This window comes from Littorina saxatilis, linkage group LG13 (assembly GCF_037325665.1).
Source record: "Littorina saxatilis isolate snail1 linkage group LG13, US_GU_Lsax_2.0, whole genome shotgun sequence".
Taxonomy (NCBI): Eukaryota; Metazoa; Mollusca; class Gastropoda; order Littorinimorpha; family Littorinidae; genus Littorina; species Littorina saxatilis.
In genome coordinates, this window is record NC_090257.1 from 40,841,479 (window position 1) to 40,863,300 (window position 21,822).

The 21,822-nt window shown below is 42.3% G+C and overlaps 1 protein-coding gene across 2 annotated transcripts in view; it reads left to right on the forward strand.

Moving 5' to 3' along the window:
• LOC138945756 (nucleoprotein TPR-like) overlaps positions 1 to 21,822 on the forward strand; it is a 42,429-nt gene that overhangs the window by 13,413 nt on the left and 7,194 nt on the right. For both annotated transcript variants that reach the window (XM_070317257.1, XM_070317258.1), the window contains exons 13-24: positions 1,430 to 1,522; positions 3,298 to 3,411; positions 4,544 to 4,639; positions 5,755 to 5,951; positions 6,136 to 6,201; positions 6,885 to 6,972; positions 8,221 to 8,402; positions 8,905 to 8,960; positions 9,363 to 9,689; positions 10,531 to 10,911; positions 17,609 to 17,699; positions 18,489 to 18,573. In XM_070317257.1, the coding sequence (XP_070173358.1) occupies positions 1,430 to 1,522; positions 3,298 to 3,411; positions 4,544 to 4,639; positions 5,755 to 5,951; positions 6,136 to 6,201; positions 6,885 to 6,972; positions 8,221 to 8,402; positions 8,905 to 8,960; positions 9,363 to 9,689; positions 10,531 to 10,911; positions 17,609 to 17,699; positions 18,489 to 18,573 (1,776 nt within the window). The remainder of the gene's footprint in view (positions 1 to 1,429; positions 1,523 to 3,297; positions 3,412 to 4,543; positions 4,640 to 5,754; positions 5,952 to 6,135; positions 6,202 to 6,884; positions 6,973 to 8,220; positions 8,403 to 8,904; positions 8,961 to 9,362; positions 9,690 to 10,530; positions 10,912 to 17,608; positions 17,700 to 18,488; positions 18,574 to 21,822) is intronic.

Consider the following 21,822-nt stretch of genomic DNA (forward strand, 5'->3'; position numbering starts at 1 on the left):
GCACACCAGGAGACAACAGCAGCCATGCAGACCCGATCACAATCAGCTCTCCACATCTCTCAGGTGTGCTGTCTGCCCACTTACCCCATCACAATCAGCTCTCCACATCTCTCAGGTGTGCTGTCCGCCCACTTATCCCATCACAATCAGCTCTCCACATCTCTCAGGTGTGCTGTCCGCCCACTTACCAGAACCGATCACAATCAGCTCTCCACATCTCTCAGGTGTGCTGTCTACCCACTTACCAGAACCGATCACAATCAGCTCTCCACATCTCTCAGGTGTGCTGTCCACCCACTTACCCCATCACAATCAGCTCTCCACATCTCTCAGGTGTGCTGTCCGCCCACTTACCAGAACCGATCACAATCAGCTCTCCACATCTCTCAGGTGTGCTGTCTACCCACTTACCAGAACCGATCACAATCAGCTCTCCACATCTCTCAGGTGTGCTGTCCACCCACTTATCCCATCACAATCAGCTCTCCACATCTCTCAGGTGTGCTGTCCACCCACGTACCCCATCACAATCAGCTCTCCACATCTCTCAGGTGTGCTGTCTACCCACTTACCCCATCACAATCAGCTCTCCACATCTCTCAGGTGTGCTGTCTACCCACTTACCCCATCACAATCAGCTCTCCACATCTCTCAGGTGTGCTGTCTACCCACTTACCCCATCACAATCAGCTCTCCACATCTCTCAGGTGTGCTGTCTACCCACTTACCCCATCACAATCAGCTCTCCACATCTCTCAGGTGTGCTGTCTACCCACTTACCCCATCACAATCAGCTCTCCACATCTCTCAGGTGTGCTGTCTACCCACTTACCCCATCACAATCAGCTCTCCACATCTCTCAGGTGTGCTGTCTACCCACTTACCCCATCACAATCAGCTCTCCACATCTCTCAGGTGTGCTGTCTACCCACTTACCCCATCACAATCAGCTCTCCACATCTCTCAGGTGTGCTGTCTGCCCACTTACCAGAACCGTAGAGCTGCTGAAAATAGCTCACGCTCAAGGCAGTGAGACAACTCCGTCAATGCAAAGCAGCTGTCGTGAAAGGGGGAGTACTGCGTCCCCCTGTTACACTTGCATGATACAGGGGTACCTGTGATGCGATGCCCCTTTGATGAATGGACACCTCCCATGAAAGGATACTTTTTGGAGTCCCCTTGTCTATTATCTTGACCAATCTATACCTGTCATGACAGGCCACCTGCAATGTAGGGACACTTTTAGCTGTGTCCTTTCATAGCAGGTACCTGTGTAGAAGTGCTGCACAGGGGCTTTTACCATGTAGCTCCTGAAGGGACTCAAACAAAGACCACTAAACTTTGCTTGATATTTTTGCTGTCCTTTAGCATTGCTTCCAAAGAGAGCAAGCTAGAGACGACTAAACTGTGTGGTGTTTTCGCTGTACAGGAACAGGACAACTGGTACGGCAGGGAGCAGGAACTGCTGCACAAGATTGACCAGGTCAAGGAGGCCAACCTCAAGGTCATGCAGATGGAGAGAGTGAGTGAATATCGAACTTATTTTTAACGTTTTTTGTTTGCTTGGAGGGAATTTCTTTGGCAAATTTTCCAAAATGGCCCTAAGGGCTGGCCTCAATTGAGTCGGAAGTTGACTTCGTGAAGTCATTTGACCAAACTTTTAGTGCCAAAGCTTTGTGCAGCGAGCTTTGTCAAGTCATTTGACCGAACTTTTAGTGCCAAAGCTTTGTGCAGCCAGCTTTGTCAAGTCATTTGACCGAACTTTTAGTGCCAAAGCTTTGTGCAGCCAGCTTTGTCAAGTCATTTGACCGAACTTTTAGTGCCAAAGCTTTGTGCAGCCAGCTTTGTCAAGTCATTTGACCGAACTTTTAGTGCCAAAGCTTTGTGCAGCGAGCTTTGTCAAGTCATTTGACCGAACTTTTAGTGCCAAAGCTTTGTGCAGCCAGCTTTGTCAAGTCATTTGACCAAACTTTTAGTGCCAAAGCTTTGTGCAGCGAGCTTTGTCAAGTCATTTGACCAAACTTTTAGTGCCAAAGCTTTGTGCAGCGAGCTTTGTCAAGTCATTTGACCAAACTTTTAGTGCCAAAGCTTTGTGCAGCGAGCTTTGTCAAGTCATTTGACCAAACTTTTAGTGCCAAGGCTTTGTGCAGCGAGCTTTGTCAAGTCATTTGACCAAACTTTTAGTGCCAAAGCTTTGTGCAGCGAGCTTTGTGAAGTCGACTTCACCCAATTAATACGAGACTGAAACGTTTCAGCATTGTTCAGAAATTCCTTTAGCATCATCGTTCTCCTGCTGTGAGTAAAGCTTGGCAGATCTACCCAAAGGACGGCAAATATTTCAGCAATTTGAAAGAAGTTTTGATGTTTTGCCGACCATAGACACCAAATGCAGTGTCGCTCCCAGCCTCAGAGGACAAACGGTCAGTTGGACCTGGATTGAAAATATGTACAGGTGAAAATGTTCTGCTTTATCCACTTTGGAAATTGATGGCCAGAATACCTCCTGCATATTAAAACTAATGGACGGTCGACCGGCCAGGGGTCAGATGAATGCGTTAAATCAAAAAAGTATGCAATAATGATCAAAGCCCGAGGCCTGGGAACAACCGAGCAAATAACATGTCTGTAAAGGAAGCCATGGAGGAAGAAGAAGACCGCTAAAGTGACAAAGTTGTGTGCGTCTTATGAAATAGCTCAGTTGGTAGCGGCGCTGGCTTCCAAAACCAGTTGTCGCTATCGGCATGGGTTTGATTCCCACGTTCGGCGAGGGATTTATTTCCGAGAGTCAAATGTTTGCAGACTCTCCTCGGTGTCCGTACATCCCTGTTTGCAAGCATGCGCATGATAAAGAACCCAAGTTCATAGCGAAAGTCTCAGGGCTAGGAAAAATGAATACACGCATGCAGGAAAATAAAACCAAGAAAATGGGTAGCGCCGTATACTGTATGGCAGCTCGCTATCCCCAGGGAGTAAACAGCCCGAATTTCCATGAGGGTAACCTCACTGGACTATATGAATCTTATTCTTATCCTAATCCGTATCCTTATCCTAATCCGTATCCTAATCCTTATTCTTATCCTAATCCGTATCCTTATCCTAATCCGTATCCTTATCCTAATCCTTATCCTAATCCTTATCCTAATCCGTATCCTTATCCTAATCCGTATCCTTATCCTAATCCGTATCCTTATCCTAATCCGTATCCTTATCCTAATCCGTATCCTTATCCTAATCCGTATCCTAATCCGTATCCTAATCCGTATCCGTATCCTTATCATTATCATTATCTTTATGCAGGTGAAGCTGGAGGAGCAGATGAAGAAAGCGGAGGACATGGAGGAGAGAGCGCACACGGCACAGACCGCCGCCAACAGGATGGAGATGGAGCTCGATTCAGCCCTCAGGGAAAAGGTGGGTACAGTACAGTCTCCAAAAATCTGAAAAAATCAGTCATAAAATGGGGGTAAACTTACAGAAGTTATTAACAGAACATCTGAGAAAACAGGGTCTTATAATGTCGGGATTCTTTAAAGGTGGGTTTCACTGTAATGCACATGTATTCAGCACAGGCAGATCTCAAGTTCATTTGTTAGCGCGCTGGCTTGAAACCAGTGCGTCGTCATCAGCATAGGTTCGAACCCAGGGATTTATTTCCAAGAGTGGCCATTGTGCAGACTCTCCTTCTTGTCTGATTACAGTGAAACCCTCCTTGTAAGACCTAAAATAAATCTGAGAAAATCAGGCCTTAAAAAAGAGGGAGTCTTAAAATGGGGGTAAGCTTACACAAGTTATGAACAGAACATCTGAGAAATGAGGGTCTTAAAAAGGAGGGAGTCTTAAAATGGGGGTAAGCTTACACAAGTTATGAACAGAACATCTGAGAAATGAGGGTCTTAAAAAGGAGGGAGTCTTAAAATGAGGGTAAGCTTACACAAGTTATGAACAGAACATCTGAGAAATCAGGGTCTTAAAAAGGAGGGAGTCTTAAAATGGGGGTAAGCTTACACAAGTTATGAACAGAACATCTGAGAAATGAGGGTCTTAAAAAGGAGGGAGTCTTAAAATGGGGGTAAGCTTACACAAGTTATGAACAGAACATCTGAGAAATCAGGGTCTTAAAAAGGACGGAGTCTTAAATCAGGGGGTCTTAAAAGGTGGGGTCCATTGTAAATTTGTAATGCACAGGCAGAACTCTAGTTCAGTTGGTAGCCCGTTGTCTTTGAAACCAGAGTGTCGCCATCAGCATGGGTTCAAACCCAGTTTTAGCCAGGGATTAATTTCCACGAGTCGGCTTTGTGCAGACTCTCCTTCATATCTGAACAAACCCGGTACCGGTGTGCACAATGAAGATCCCAAGGTCACAGTGAAGGGCTCAGGGCTTGCAAAACGCAAACACATGCATGCAAGATACAACACAAAAGTTAGTAGCATGGGACTGTTTGACCATTCACTTTCTCCAGTGAGAAAGCAACTCTGTTATAATGTTTGGCCTTATGACTTAGACTATGTAATATTGTGTAATGTGTTTGTGTGTGTGTTGTAGGAGAGCCTGAAGGTGGAGATGGCGCTGACAGAGGCCAAGTTCGAGAGTGCTCACCGCGCACTGGAGGCCGACCTGCACAGTCACATGGAGAAAAAGGTCACACTCTCATCTTTTTCTTTCTTTTTTAAGGGTGGAGCATACTTTTTAGGCGATTTTACAATTCCATTATCTTATGCCTTTATTTCTTTGTGAAAGTACATCATGATTTCATTTCTGGCAGTTTACAAGCTCCAAACATTATTTTTTAAATCTCTAGATTGCAAGATTTTGCACTTGTTTCCACAGATATTTGTCTGTTCTGCTTCAATTTTTTGGAAATAATGTCATGATCTCATGTTTGGCATGTCATTGCCATGATCCGAATCCAGAACCTTCCACAAGACAAGGAAATTACGCTAAGCAGATGGAAGTGATTTAAGAGGTGCCGTTTTAAAGCCCACTGTTGACTCTGGTTCCCAGGTCTTATCCACCAGGCCATTTGGCCCGACATATGATGAATGAAACCTTGACTCTGGTTCCCAGGTCTTATCCACCAGGCCATTTGGCCCGACATATGATGAATGAAACCTCGACTCTGGTTCACAGGTCTTATCCAACAGGCCATTTGGCCCGACATATGATAAATGAAACCTTGACTCTGGTTCACAGGTCTTATCCACCAGGCCATTTGGCCCGACATATGATAAATGAAACCTTGACTCTGGTTCCCAGGTCTTATCCACCAGGCCATTTGGCCCGACATATGATGAATGAAACCTTGACTCTGGTTCCCAGGTCTTATCCACCAGGCCATTTGGCCCGACATATGATGAATGAAACCTTGACTCTGGTTCCCAGGTCTTATCCACCAGGCCATTTGGCCCGACATATGATGAATGAAACCTTGACTCTGGTTCACAGGTCTTATCCACCAGGCCATTTGGCCCGACATATGATGAATGAAACCTTGACTCTGGTTCACAGGTCTTATCCACCAGGCCATTTGGCCCGACATATGATGAATGAAACCTTGACTCTGGTTCACAGGTCTTATTCACCAGGCCATTTGGCCCGACATATGATGAATGAAACCTTGACTCTGGTTCACAGGTCTTATCCACCAGGCCATTTGGCTCGACATATGATGAATGAAACCTTGACTCTGGTTCACAGGTCTTATCCACCAGGCCATTTGGCCCGACATATGATGAATGAAACCTTGACTCTTTCAGCTGGCAGACGAGGTGCGTGAGGTTCAGGAGCGGCTTCGAGAGGAGCAGGAGGAGGAAGAGGAGAAACACCGCCGCCTGGTGACCGAGCTGCACCAGCGACACCAGCGCGACCTGGAGTCACAGATGGCCTCGCTCCGACAGGAGGTCACGCGCAAGGAGAACGACCTCAAGCAACAGCTGGCAGAGATGGAAAACAGGTAAAAGGATTCAAGTTTCTTCCATCAATTTGCATTTTACCAGTATTCACTATGTTTCTTTCTTGTATTTGTTTCGATCTCATGCACCAGTTTGGTTTGTAAGTGCTATGTATTGTATGTCTGTAAGTGCTATGTATTGTATGTCTGAACAATTGTGTGATAAGCTGTTTTACTTTTTTTTCAGCCTGAGTGAATATCGACAAGAAAACCTAGCTTTGAAACAAGCCAAGCAGAAACTAGAGTCTCAGAGGTAAGTATTTTAGTGACTGAACACTTTTTAGTTTAATGTACAGGTCTGAAAGTGAAAATATGAATAGAAAGTTTGTTGTTCTATCAACAGAGGCAAAATAATGGACCTGTGTCAGGTGTTTGGTCTGCATGAAAAGAAGAGTGCTGGAAAATAGTTTTGGATGTGTATAAATAGTAGATGCTTATATTTGTGTGAGTGTGCATGGTTTTGTGTTAATGCTGTGTGTTTTTGTCTGTGTGTATACGTTTATTGTGTCACATTCTCCCTGTTTGTTCACTTAAAGGAGTTTAGTATGAAAAGCTGTATGTTTGAACAACAGGCACTTGACACGAGAATTGTTGGTATGTCTTTAAAGACATACAATATCGATTTGAAAAAAAAGCCCACAAGATGTCTCTTTTTGACATACGTGACCCTCTCTTTTACAGTGAAATCTCGACATCAAAAGCCGAACAAAGTTCAAAAAGACATCATAATGGGAATAATGGCATCACGTAAACATTATATAATTTTTACAGCATGTCTCCCTAGGGAATGACAAAGAATTTTCAGAACGAAGTTTGTCTGGGTGACTTCCAGATGTCAGCACAAGGCTGTGCATGTATTGGTATTGTATATCATTGAGTGTAATGTGAAGCATTCTGTCAAAACTTGTTACCTATAATGATGTGTGTGCTTTGCAGGATTGAGGTGCTGAGCAAGTTACAGTTCATCATGCAGTCGCAGTGGAACGAAGCCGTGTCCCTGCTAGTCAGCACGCCACAGCGCAAGGTGAGTCACTCTGCCCTGGGGCCTAGTTCATCATGTGCAACCCATCATGTAAAAAGCCACAGGTAGTCCCAGAACCTTCTGATGGTTTGGTAGCAAGAAGTTACAACCCACAACCTCTCTCAGGGCCAGCTTTATGAAGGCGGCGCCCGTCTCCTCTCACTTGCTTCCTTCACTGTCCTCAAGCCTCAACAGGATATCAGGGATCAAGTGATCAACCCTCAACAGGATATCAGGGATCAAGTGATCAACCCTCAACAGGATATCAGGGATCAAGTGATCAACCCTCAACAGGATATCAGGGATCAAGTGATCAACCCTCAACAGGATATCAGGGATCAAGTGATCACTCCCCTTGTCTCTCTGCACTAATGTGACAGACTTAGAGGTAGACACGATGAGATGCTTGCGTAGGTGGACCCCTCTGAGCAACAACGACTTCTTTGAAGACAGGAAACAAACAACAGATGACCTGACTGCGTTAGTGGCAGTCGTGAGATTGTACCTTGGTTAACATTGTGAGACAGATCGACTGTGTGTATGATTAACACAGTAAAAAAAAGCAGGTGTTGAACGGACAATCATTTACATCTGAGTACGCGAAACTCGGTACACAAAAATTGCCTTGATTTTTGAGTCACTTGAGAAAAAGTGACTCTATGTAATCGGTCAGTGTTAGTCTGTCCGGCCGGCCGTCCGGCCGGCCGTCCGTAGACACCACCTTAACGTTGGACTTTTCTCGGAAACTATCAAAGCGATCGGGCTCATATTTTGTTTAGTCGTGACCTCCAATGACCTCTACACTTTAACGATGGTTTCGTTGACCTTTGACCTTTTTCAAGGTCACAGGTCAGCGTCAAAGGAAAAATTAGACATTTTATATCTTTGACAAAGTTCATCGGATGTGATTGAAACTTTGTAGGATTATTCTTTACATCAAAGTATTTACATCTGTAGCCTTTTACGAACGTTATCAGAAAAACAAGGGAGATAACTAGCCTTTTCTGTTCGGCAACACACAACTTAACGTTGGGCTTTTCTCGGAAACTATAAAAGTGACCGGGCTCAAATTTTATGTGAACGTGACTCATTGTGTTGTGAATAGCAATTTCTTCCTGTCCATCTGATGCCTCATATAATATTCAGAACTGCGAAAGTGACTCGATCGAGCGTTTGCTCTTCTTGTTATTTTTATTAGTTGCGGACAGAGAGTGATTGGTGACTCTTGATGGGTCTTTTCTCTGTCAACAGATGCTGAACACATCGCTGTCATCATCGCTAGCCTCCTCAATGATGGCCGGCGCTGGTGCAGGAGGTCAGACCAACTCTCTCAACACATCCGGCCTGCCCAACTTCTGCATGACCTCTGTTGCTCGGCCCGCTGCCGCTTCTTCCGAGGCCTCCGTTGCTAGGACGGCCAGCCCCAGGGCCAGGTGAGCTGATGTTGTACAGTGGAACCCCCCTTTAAGACTTACGTTTTGTGTGTGAAAATCAGGTTCTGAAAAGGAGGGAGTCTTAAAGTGGGGGTACATTTACACAGGTTATGACCAGAAAATCACGAGAAAAAAGCGTCCTGTAATCGTCGAATGTGAAATCCGCAGTCTTAATGTGGAGCTTGTATTTTCAAGCATATTTGTCAATTTGCGAATTTCTGGCATTTACAAAGTTCCAGAGATTGTTTTTTAAATTCCCCAGATTGCACCAGGTAGCATGCTTTTGCATTATTGTGTTCAGAATCTTGCAGGACTGGTGGGGGGGGGGGGGGGGGGGGAGAGGGTGGAGAGGGGAGGGGGGGCATTTTTACAGTTCCATGATATTTTCCCAGACGCTGGTTCTGCCTGTACAAAGAAGAAGACGAGTGTGGTGCAGAGTGTGGTGCAGAGTGTGGTGCAGAGTGTTGACTTATGTATGAATTGTGTCCATTCTCCCTTTCAGCCAATCAGAACACAGAGCGTCATCAACAGACCCTCCCCCTTTCAACAACTTGTCAGGTATGTCTGTTGCACTGTGTCTGCTTTTTCATTTTCTTCTTTAAATTAATGTGGAGGTGAATACTACTGTTTCAGGTCAAATGAAAAATGTATGTTGTATCGGTTTCAATCTAAGTCATTGTACAATGGAATCCCCATGATGAGTGTTCTCCCCTTTTGAGACCTTTTGGGGGGATTTTCTTTTCTTGGCGTCGTTTAAGTTGACCTCTTGTTTTTAACTTATTTTCTCAGATTTTTGGAGGTCTTAAAAGGGGGGTTCCATGGTAAAAAGTTTGAAGCAGTTACTTCAATTACTTTCCATACCATGGGAAAAATGGGTTTTAATAAATTTGATTCAGTTATAAAGGGAAAGAAAGCATTTCAAATGCTCTGTGGACTATATCTCTTTAAATGTGCTTGCAGGTTCTCAGTCGTCCATTCACTCCTCCCCTCGCACGTCACCGCGACCCAGGACAAGCTCCACGGACAACACAGCGACCTTTGCCCCCAGGTCCCCCTTCCCATCAGACTCGGGGGTGTCGTTACAAGACATCTCGGCCCTCCTGTCGCACAGCAGCTACAATCCCCCAGCTTTCAGCACGGCCAACATCCACGGTGTGACGCACAACGGGGGCCTGGTGGTGCAGACCAGCCTCAGGGGGGAGGAGAGTGTTCCCCAGCGACAACAACAACAACAACAGCGACAACAACAACAGAGACAGCAACAGGAGGGGCAGCATCAACATCGAGGTCTGTTTTTCATGTAATCATGCATAACATTTTGTTCTGCCCATATTCATGCATTTCTAGCATTTTGAAAGATTCAGAGATCGTTCTTGAGATCACAAGAAATGCACCACATTACATTAATTTTTTCTTCTTCTCAAAACATTCAGCCTTTTATTTTGTTGTTGTTGACAAATTAAGGATCTTTTACCTCGTAATGGATTTTGTTCGAGATTTGTGCTTTGCTTGTGCTTGAATCTGTGATTTGCATAATTTTAGTTAGTTTTCTTGATTATCATAATTATTTGTTCTTTCTTTCTGGGAACTCATTGACAAGGAAATAACTTTAATAATCTTCTTCTTCTGCGTTCATGGGCTGAAACTCCCCTGTACACTCGTGTTTTTACACGAGTGGAATTTTACGTGTATGACCGTTTTTACCCCGCCATTTAGGCAGCCACACGCCGCTTTCGGAGGAAGCATGCTGGGTATTTTCGTGTTTCCATAACCCACCGAACTCTGACATGGATTACAGGATCTTTTCCGTGCGCACTTGGTCTTGTGGTTGCGTGTACACACAAAGGGGGATAAGTCACTAGCAGGTCTGCACACAAGTTGACCTGGGAGATCGGAAAAATCTCCACTCTTAACCCACCAGGCGGCCACGGCCGGGATTCGAACATTCGACCTTCCGATTACGAGGCCGACGTCTTACCACCCCGCCACAGCGCCCGTCACTTTAATAATCATCAGAATCAAAACACAAGAAAGGTAAGTTGTTGCAACATTTGTTATTGACAAAACAATACTTTACAGTCACAAATATATCAACAAGTATATTATTATTTTAATAATTATCATCAAGGTCCTGGATCCGTGGGGAGAAAAGGTTCACCCGGAACGCAGGCTGTGCTGATCCGACCTCCGCAGCAGTTGTCACGCGCTGGATCCACTCACGATGACTTCAGCTTCCTCTCCACCTCTGACCTTGCCCAATCCGACCTCTCGCTACTTTCGCAATCCAAAGCTCACTGGAGTGAGCATTTTTTGCAGCGAGAAGCTCGGGGGAGGGAGGACAGAGAGGGTGAGGGCAGGAGAGGTCAGGACCGCGGCCTTGAGTTGTGCGACCTTGAGGTGAGGTCACAGGGGTCGCAGGGCTCACAGGCCGGGCTGCTGATGGTCAACGGAGGCGGTTTTCATAGCAACGGACATGGAGAGGCTGAGATGATGGGTCGTTCTCTGCCAGGTAAGTGATATCTGTTTTGCTGTGTGGTTTGCTGGGTAGGGGTAGGGTTGAACATTTGTATATGAATTTTTTGTGACTATGTCTTGGGAATAAGTTTATCAACAATATTTTGTTTCTGAGAAGTAGAAACAAGTCGCGTAAGGCGAAAATACAATATTTAGTCAAGTAGCTGCCATTTTTCAGCAAGACCGTATACTCGTAGCATCGTCAGTCCACCGCTCATGGCAAAGGCAGTGAAATTGACAAGAAGAGCGGGGTAGTAGTTGCGCTAAGAAGGATAGCACGCTTTTCTGTACCTCTCTTTGTTTTAACTTTCTGAGCGTGTTTTTAAGGGCAGACCGGGTAGGCAAAATGAGTTATTTTTGGTCTCATACACCTTTTTGGGGTTGTTGCATTTTTCACACCTTTGAACATCCTGGAATGCATTCAATAATCTGCTTTTGTCATTTTAGACATGTATTCATGTAAATAAAACCATTTTCAAACCAATGTTTTGTTGTTTTTGTCTGTGTTTTATCAAAAAAATCGAAAAAATGGTCAACTTTGGATACTTCGTGCTGGTAAATGTGCGCACATGACATGACCCTTCGCTGTTCAAACTGTGTGGAAATTTCCGTTCTTCAAGATGACGTCATCACCGTTGGGGAATTTCCGTTGACATAGGCACAAAGAGAGAGAATCCGTTCCAACCGAAACCCCGGAATTAATATATGCAAATATATGTAGGTCAAAGGCATTTGGCGCAAGCGCAGTAGACAACTTATCAGTCCCCCGGTGTCAACAAATCCATGACGTTTTCACCGATTCAGCAGCATTTTTCAAAGTTTTGAGCTGCGGAGAACAACCCTAACATTGGAAATGTTCGGCATAGTGGCAAGAAATATCAGAGAAAGATGAACCAGCAGCAGCGAACAGTAGAAGGAAGTAACAACACTCCGAAATGAACCAACATGATCGTATTTGAGCAGACGACATTCTAAGATTCTTGACTCGACGAGGTGGGTTTTGCTTCTTTCTCTTTTCGATCTTGTTTGTTTGACAACGTGATTTATTGCACATCGTTATGTTGTTGTTGTTGTAAGAATGTGTTAGGGTTTGCAGGTAAATGATAAACAGTTTGTGTCTGAAGTATTTTGCGGGTTTCTTGATCCAATTTACTGACCATGCCGCCGCCGCACACCCCCCTCCCTCCCTCGATCATCTCTGTGATATCGTCTTCACAACCCCTATTTTATTGTTCTTCGCTGGCCAGTCCTTGAGAGCTTACTATGGTGTAACATGTCATCAGTATTCTTTGTCTGGGGTCAAACTGAGAAGCAGCATCTGAGCGATGTACGACTGACACAGTTTCTGTTTCTGGTCATTGACCGTAGGAAAATAAGTACCCTACTAGAGAGCGTTCTCTAATTCTAAAGGATTGGTTTACACCAGCATGGCTGACCAACCTATCATTGACAGCAATATTGTTGTCAAATCTTTTCCATTAACTAAGGAATAAAAAAAATAGATCCAATTTACTTCACCAAAGAAAAAAAAAGAGTTAAACTAAAGGACTGGGGATGCAACTCGTGAATCAAAAGCATAAAGATCACCTGCAAACAGTGCTAGGTTTAGGAAATCTGAAAATGTATACACACACACAGAACACACACACACAAAACAGACAACAGACAAGAAACAAGCAAATACATAGCAAGTGTGATGAAATAAATTAATTTTAAAAGAAAAATATGAAAAGAAAGAAAGAAAGAAAGAAAATAATTCAGCTAGTTTCAGTATTAGTTCCTGCGTGTATGTGATTGTGTGGTTACTCAAATCCCATAGTAAACTTGACATGTACATTTTGTGATAGGGGCCAATTAATGAATGTCTTTTGTGTGTGTGTGTGTGTTCGTCAACCGACATATGTGGGTACGAGCCGCTGAGGTGGTTGTAAGAAAACCCGCCTGGTTCAGTGGTTGGGGGCTGATTGGGATTTCTGATTTACCAGCCTAGCCAAAAAGTTGAGGTACACCCCATGTAACATGGTCATTTGCAAAATAAAGTACAAGCACTTGTTGACGTTTATATTGAGTCTTAAAATTTGCAGCTTATTACAAACAAAAACCATGGACAGTTGTATCAAATATTAAATCAGTGTTTGTGTATTTATTAGGTTGGAGCAAGGGGAGAGCCAGTCCTCCTGTGGTGGCAGCGAGGAGAAAGATTGACCTGATGGAAAAGTTTGCTAAACCGGAACTACCCTCTTCCACAGCAGAAACATCAGCTTTGCCATCTTCTGACCAACCATAAGAAGATACAGATACTTTGCCATCTTCTGACCCATCACAAGCAGATATGGATACTGGTACTGTGCAACGTCACTCCGCTGACATGTGTTGGGCTTTTGTCAACATTGATCAGCTCAATCTATTGCTGAAAGGTTTATATCCTGTACTGAATGCTTGTCTGATAGCAGTCTGATTATGAAAGAAGGTGATGCATCAGCCCAAGGATTTGCAAAGGCCCTGCATCTGGAGTGCATATGAGTGTCCATTCAAGTCTGCAGTTGTTTACTCTTCTCCCGGTGTTTGCAACGCTTCGGGTGGTAAAGTTGCATTTTAAATAATCCGCGTATGACCAAGTTGGTACATGGAAAGGGACATTCAGCTTTACAGAAATTTGCTGCAGTGTTAGGATTGAGCACAGAAATACTGTAATTAAAATGTTGCAACTTTTGAATGGCTTGATAGCTTTGTTCCATTTGTGTATATATAATTATGTAATGTTGTTGATGATTTGTGAAGCATCATTTCTATGCAATGGAATAAGAAATCAGTGCATCCGTTGGGTTTTTATGAGTCTGACAGTTTGGTTCTGATCAATATTTTCATATCAGCACAAACACAGATAATTGACTTTTTTAATGTTTTCATATAATTTTTTTTTAAATCAAAAAAATCTGATAATTTGATTATCAAATCATTTCCCCTTCATAGTTAAAGTGTTATTCTGGTTAAAAAAAAAACCACCCCATTAATTCAAGCTCTACTGTGGTACTAGTTTACCGGGGTACTAGTGAGACTCTTTTACATGCTGTTTTCTCTACATGTAATTTGAGACAAAATGTGGTAATTAAAATGTTGTAACTTTTGAATGGCAAGATGGATTTGTTCCAATTTTGTATATGTTGTTTATGATTTGTGAAGCACCATTTCTGTGCATGGAATAAGAATACAGTGGATTCCTTGTGTTTTTATGAGTCCGACAGTTTCGTTTTGATTCATATCTGCACTAACATAGATGAGTTTTCAAATGATTTTTTAAAAAAAGTCTGGATAATTTGATCGTCAAATCATTTCCCCATCATAGTAAAGTGGTTATTCTTATAAAAACATATCAATTCAGGCTGCACTGTGCTACTAGTTTGAGGTACTGGTTGGAATCTTTCAAATGCTGTTTTCTCTGAATGTAATTTTCAGACAAACATCTGTAATTAAAATGTTGCAACTTTTGAATGGCTTGATGGATTTGTTTCATTTTTGTTTATGTTGTTTATGATTTGTAAAGCGTCAGTTTTGTGTATGGAATAAGAGTTAAGTGCATTGGTTGGGTTTTTATGAGTCTGACAGTTTGGTTCTGATTCATGTTTTCATATCGGTACAAACAAAGATGGCTGTTTTCATATGATGTATATAAAAAAAATCCTGATAATTTGATTGTCAAATCCTTTTCCCTACATAGTAAAGTGGTCATTCTGATAAAAACATATGAATTCAGGGTGCACTGTGCTACTGGTTTTTTTATGTACTGGTTCAAATCTTTAAAATGCTGTTTTCTCTGAATGTAATTTTCAGACAAAACGCTACAATTAAAATGTTGCAACTTTTGAAAGGCTTGATGGATTTGTTCAGTTTTTGTATATGTTGTTTATGAGTTGTACAGCATCAGTTCTGTGTATGGAATAAGAGTTCAGTGCATTGGTTGGGTTTTTATGAGTCTGACAGTTAGGATTTCATGTATTTTTCTTATCAAAACTGAACCGGTAACTGAAAATGCTAAATTAAAATAATATATTGCTTAGAGACAGAGATCATGCCAGTTGGCAAACAATCAAAGTTAAAGCTTCTTTCAGAAACATCCAGTCTTACCCTTTCTGATACCACAGTCACATTCAGCACCAAAGTAAAAAACCTGGGTGTCCACCTTGACAGTAACCTGTCAATGGACGCCCACATCAACTCACTCTGCAGAACCGCCTTTCTTGAAATGCGGAGGATTAGCCAAATCAGACACCTTCTTTCCCTCGACGCAACCAAGACACTGGTTTCGGCTTTTATTTTGTCGAGACTGGATTACTGCAACTCGCTCCTAGCCGGCCTCCCAGACGCCAAGCTAGACCGCCTACAGCGCATCATGAACAATGCAGCACGTCTTGTGCTGCGCAAGCGCAAGCGCGACCATGTCACCCCTCTCCTCATGACCCTTCACTGGCTACCAATCAAAGCACGCATTACATATAAAATAGCTACCCTGTGTTACCGTAGCCTTCAAGACTCTGCCCCTTCTTACCTGTCTTCGCTCTTAAAGCCACACGTCCCCACACGCAACCTCAGATCCGCTGACGCAGGGCACCTTGTTGTCCCACGCGTCAAACTGAACGCTTTCGGCAAGCGCGCCTTTACCTACACAGCTCCCTCTATTTGGAACTCTCTGCCCATGTCTGTCCGCCTTTCTACCTCTCTCCCTTCCTTCAAGTCCTCTCTAAAAACACACCTCTTCCGGGAATACTTCAACCCCTAGCCTGTGCGAGTGATTCGATGTTGTCCGTGTGTGTGTTTGTGTGTGTGTGCGAGTGAGCGACACGAGTATATGCGAGTAATTGGTTGTGTGCACTGTTCAGTATTTGCCACATTAAGGAGAGGGGTCGCTTGCCATCGTAGCGCGCTGTGGGCCGGCTGGGGGCGGGTTGCTTGCGAGGGCTGTATTTTGTACATTGATTATTTGATACATGTATAATTATTAAATGCGTCTCCAGGAATATGTTTAGTTTAAATCTTGTGTCGATACTATTTAATTCTGCCTCGCTATTAGCCATTGAGTAAAACTGTTTTATCACCATTGCTTTATTGTTGTTAATTCGTCTCCAGAAATATGTTTTGTTTTAATCTTGTGTCGATACTATTTAACTCTGCCTCGTTATTAGCCATTGAGTATAACTGTTTTATCACCATTGTTTTATTGTTGTTCTTTGGCCATTTACGTTGAATGACTTGTTATACATTGACATTGATAGTTTTATTCTTCTTCTTCTTCGTCGTTCGCTAGATAGTTTTATTATAAGAACCTTTTTTTTTTTTTAATTCCTATTAACTCGATGTTCTTTAACTATGTTTGTAAATTGTTAGAGGATCTTTTAGTAGAAGTGTTTAACTGTCGAAGCTGCTTTTACCTAAGAGACCGACTGTATATTGTGCTGTTGTACTTGTCAGACTTGATTGTACCAAGTCCTTCACATGTTGTAATGCGCTTAGAGCCAAATATTTTTGTTTTTTGTAAGGGATAGGCGCAATATAAATACACTTTATTATTATTATTATTATTAGAAATGCTTTTCGATACACAGAATTATTAAACACACACATATTGCTGCAAAGAAGAAAAATTGGATCAAAACATGCACTGGTTCACAAACTGCAACATTTTAAAAAAAGCACATTTTATAACGTTTTTCTCACATTTTGGTGAATAAAACCCCCAAAAATTGCTTTTCACTCAAAATTTAAAATGGTTTCCCTTAATTAGGTTATTCTGCTTGCAAAAATCAAACAAGCAGCAAGCTGTTTCCAAAATAAAAAAAAAAAGTGCTTGCCTACCCTGTCCCCCCTTAATCCAAACATATCATATCTATATGTTTTTGGAATCAGGAACCGACAAGGAATAAGATGAAAGTGTTTTTAAATTGATTTGGACAATTTAATTTTGATAATAATTTTTATATATTTAATTTTCAGAGCTTGTTTTGAATCCGAATATAACATATTTATATGTTTTTGGAATCAGAAAATGATGGAGATTAAGATAAACGTAAATTTGGATCGTTTTATAAATTTTTATTTTTTTTTACAATTTTCCGATTTTTAATGACCAAAGTCATTAATTAATTTTTAAGCCACCAAGCTGAAATGCAATACCGAACCCCGGGCTTCGTCGAAGATTACTTGACCAAAATTTCAACCAATTTGGTTGAAAAATGAGGGCGTGACAGTGCCGCCTCAACTTTCACGAAAAGCCGGATATGACGTCATCAAAGACATTTATCAAAAAAATGAAAAAAACGTTCGGGCATTTCATACCCAGGAACTCTCATGTCAAATTTCGTAAAGATCGGTCCAGTAGTTTAGTCTGAATCGCTCTACACACACACACACACAGACAGACGCACATACACCATACCCTCGTTTCGATTCCCCCTCGATGTTAAAATATTTAGTCAAAACTTGACTAAATATAAAAAAGACAGATGTGTATGCAGTCTTGGGGTACTGCAAATCATTTTTTTTTTAAATAGCTAAATTTATTTTTTACTGTTTTTTGGTGTCCTCTAAGCTTTAGGAATAGTATTGGTTTTCTTGTTGTTGCTGAAAAAAACATTGAAAATCCTGTTTATTTGATTTTGTACTGCTGTGTAAGAATAAGTTGTTTTTGTGTGTGCCAGCATATTCCCCTTCGCTGTCACCCCCTGTGAAACAAGGCAGAGACGGAGAGCAGGACTCCACTGATGGCGATGTGCTGCATGAGAACGACCGGTCAGTGTCTTGTATACATGTCTGTGTGTCAGAGTTGCACAGTGGTAAAGTCCGCTGCTAACTACAGTCGAACCAAGCCGATCTAGGTTGGTGAACGTTCGGCGAATGTTACACCGTGCCTTGTTCGGTGTACTAACTAGCGGCGAATGTTTCGGTGACACCGGTCACATGATCAAGAAATATCACGTGAGAAGACTCGTGATCGTTGACAGTGTTATAACCGCCAGTATTGTCACTCTTCAAGTATGAAGATACACAAATGTTCAACAAATGAACAGATTTGCCGAAGGTTTGCAGGAGTGAATTGGCGAACGTTACAGCTACAACCCAAAAATATCGGAATCCTCTGATTTGATGACGTATTGCAACGTTCGCCGAACTAGTTCGTCTTAGTTTGGCTGTAGTTAGTAGCGGGCTTTAGAGTGCTTTCATGTTCGATCCCTACCCAGGGCGAATACAAGTACCCCATTTTTCTGAGCGCTCTCCAGTCCACCCAGTTGGAAATGGGTACCTGACCCTATTCAGGGAGAAGGCAAAGGCAGCGAGGGAGAGGATAAGGCACCGCTTTCATAAAGCTGGCCCCAGAGTGGTTGAGATCTCTAGCATCTGGCTCCCTCACGACCCCCTACCTTAACCTTTTTTACCTGGGTGTCAGTGTGCTCAAAGTTAAAATTCTTACTGCTGGCATTACGCTGGGTCATATCCCATGTAAAAGCCTGGCTTGATCTGAGGTGGTGAGGGGAGAAGGAGTGTGTCTTTAAAGGTGGATGTGTTGTGTGCTGTGTGCAGGTTAAACAGCAGTTACCGTGAGATCTCGCGACAGCTGGAGGAACACCAGTCCCGCCAGAGAGAGCTGCAACACTACATCAGACTGGTCAGCTTGCTTCACACGCTCAACAATTCTTTCTTCCCAATTGCTTTGTCTTTTATTTGTTCTGTTGGTGGTGAAACATTTATATCATGTTGGTAGATAAGTGCCTGTTTGCAGTAACTTATTACCAATTAACACATTAGACTGGTCAGCTTGCTAATTTTTTCACACGCTCAATATTTTTTTCAATAGACGAATTACGGACATAACTTTGTTGGGTTTGTTATTGGTTGTAAAAGAGTGAATACTCTTGCTGTTAGTGAGGCAAACTTTCTACATGTGCTCCTTGTCCATCTGTGTCAGACACACCCCTCGCTAGTGACTGGCCTGTGTCATGTGGACACACCCCTCGCTACTGACTGGCCTGTGTCATGTGGACACACCCCTCGCTACTGACTGGCCTGTGTCAGACACACCCCTCGCTACTGACTGGCCTGTGTCATGTGGACACAGCCCTCGCTACTGACTGGCCTGTGTCAGACACACCCCTCGCTACTGACTGGCCTGTGTCATGTGGACACAGCCCTCGCTACTGACTGGCCTGTGTCATGTGGACACACCCCTCGCCACTGACTGGCCTGTAATGTCACTTGGGAAAGTTTGATTCACTAAAAGCAAGAGCGGTCACTCTTTCACAACCAGTACAAACCTTATTTATTTACTTTGTCTATTGGTTTGTCTTTTATGTGCGGTGTTGGTGGTGAGACATTTGCATCATGCTGAGAGATAAGTGCCTGTTTGCAGTAACTTATTACCAACTAATACGGAAAGATAAGCACATAATTACCAAACTATCTCATGAAGTTAAGCTTTGTTGATGAATGGAAGAAAAAGTCGTCAAGAGTGAATGCGATTGTTACTCACTGCAAATAATTTTTCCCGTCGCGATATAACCTTCGTGGTTGAAAACGACGTTAAACACCAAATAAAGAAAGAAGATCATTTTTCATATTTTCAGCACTTGTGTGCCTTTGAGTTGAAGTTAAACAGTCACAGAAACCAGTGTAAAAGTGTTTGACTAAAAATAGAGTGGTACCTGTGTTTTAAGACTGCTTAGAATGTTTGAAATTTAGATCTTAAAAGAGAGGGAGTCTTAAGATGGAGGTAAACTTAGTAACTCTATGAGAAAAATGTGGTGGAAAACAAGGTTGCATGATAGAGGGAGTCGTACGATAGAGGGAGTCTTATGATAGGGGGAGTCTTATGATAGAGGTAGTCTTATGATAGAGGTAGTCTTATGATAGAGGGAGTCTTATGATAGGTAGTCTTATGATAGGTAGTCTTATGATAGAGGTAGTCTTATGATAGTCGGCTGGGCGTTAAGCAAACAAACAAACAAACAAAGTCTTATGATAGAGGTAGTCTTATGATAGAGGTAGTTTTATGATAGAGGTAGTCTTATGATAGAGGTAGTCTTATGATAGAGGGAGGTAGTCTTATGATAGAGGGAGGTAGTCTTATGATAGAGGTAGTCTTATGATAGAGGTAGTTTTATGATAGAGGTAGTCTTATGATAGAGGTAGTCTTATGATAGAGGGAGGTAGTCTTATGATAGAGGGAGGTAGTCTTATGATAGAGGTAGTCTTATGATAGAGGTAGTTTTATGATAGAGGTAGTCTTATGATAGAGGGAGTCTTATGATAGGGGGAGTCTTATGATAGAGGTAGTCTTATGATAGAGGTAGTCTTATGATAGAGGTAGTCTTATGATAGGTAGTCTTATGATAATAATAAATAATAATAATAAATAACTTTTCTATAGCGCGAGTCCCATCAATTGGCTCCAGGCGCTTTACAAATTCATTATAGAATAAACTAGCACAAATCAACAAGCATACAAAGCATACATTTAACTGAGACATAACACCAAGAACCCAAGCACTAAGCAAAACTTAGCGTACAATGTTAAAAGTACACACACACACACACACATGATAGGTGGTCTTATGATAGAGGTAGTCTTATGATAGTCAGCTGGGCGTTAAGCAAACAAACAAACAAACAAAGTCTTATGATAGAGGTAGTCTTATGATAGAGGTAGTTTTATGATAGAGGTAGTCTTATGATAGAGGTAGTCTTATGATAGAGGGAGGTAGTCTTATGATAGAGGGAGGTAGTCTTATGATAGAGGTAGTCTTATGATAGAGGTAGTTTTATGATAGAGGTAGTCTTATGATAGAGGGAGTCTTATGATAGAGGGAGTCTTATGATAGAGGGAGTCTTATGGTAGAGGTAGTCTTATGATAGAGGTAGTCTTATGATAGAGGGAGTCTTATGATAGAGGGAGTCTTATGATAGAGGGAGTCTTATGATAGAGGGAGTCTTATGATAGAGGTAGTCTTATAATGGAGCTAGTCTTATGATAGAGGTAGTCTTATGATAGAGGAAGTCTTATGATAGAGGTAGTCTTATAATGGAGGTAGTCTCATGATAGAGGTAGTCTTATGATAGAGGAAGTCTTATGATAGAGGTAGTCTAATGATAGAGGTAGTCTTATGATAGAGGGAGTCTTATAACAGAGGGAGTCTAATGATAGAGGTAGTCTTATGATAGAGGTAGTCTTATGATAGAGGGAGTCTTATGATAGAGGTAGTCTTATGATAGAGGTAGTCTTATGATAGAGGGAGTCTTATGATAGAGGGAGTCTTATGATAGAGGGAGTCTTATGATAGAGGGAGTCTTATGATAGAGGTAGTCTTATGATAGAGGGAGTCTTATGATAGAGGTAGTCTTATGATAGAGGGAGTCTTATGATAGAGGTAGTCTTATGATAGAGGTAGTCTTATGACAGAGGGAGTCTAATGATAGAGGGAGTCTTATGATAGAGGGAGTCTTATGATAGAGGGAGTCTTATGATAGAGGTAGTCTTATGATAGAGGGAGTCTTATGATAGAGGTAGTCTTATGATAGAGGGAGTCTTATGATAGAGGTAGTCTTATGATAGAGGTAGTCTTATGACAGAGGGAGTCTAATGATAGAGGTAGTCTAGAGGGAGTCTTATGATAGAGGGAGTCTAGAGGGATTCTTATGATAGAGGGAGTCTAGAGGGAGTCTTATGATAGAGGGAGTCTTATGATAGAGGGAGTCTTATGACAGAGGGAGTCTAGAGGGAGTCTTATGATAGAGGGAGTCTAGAGGGAGTCTTATGATAGAGGGAGTCTTATGATAGATGGAGTCTTATGATAGAGGGAGTCTTATGATAGAGGCAGACCTGGGAACCCATACGATTTCGCCGTATTTTGTACGCATGATT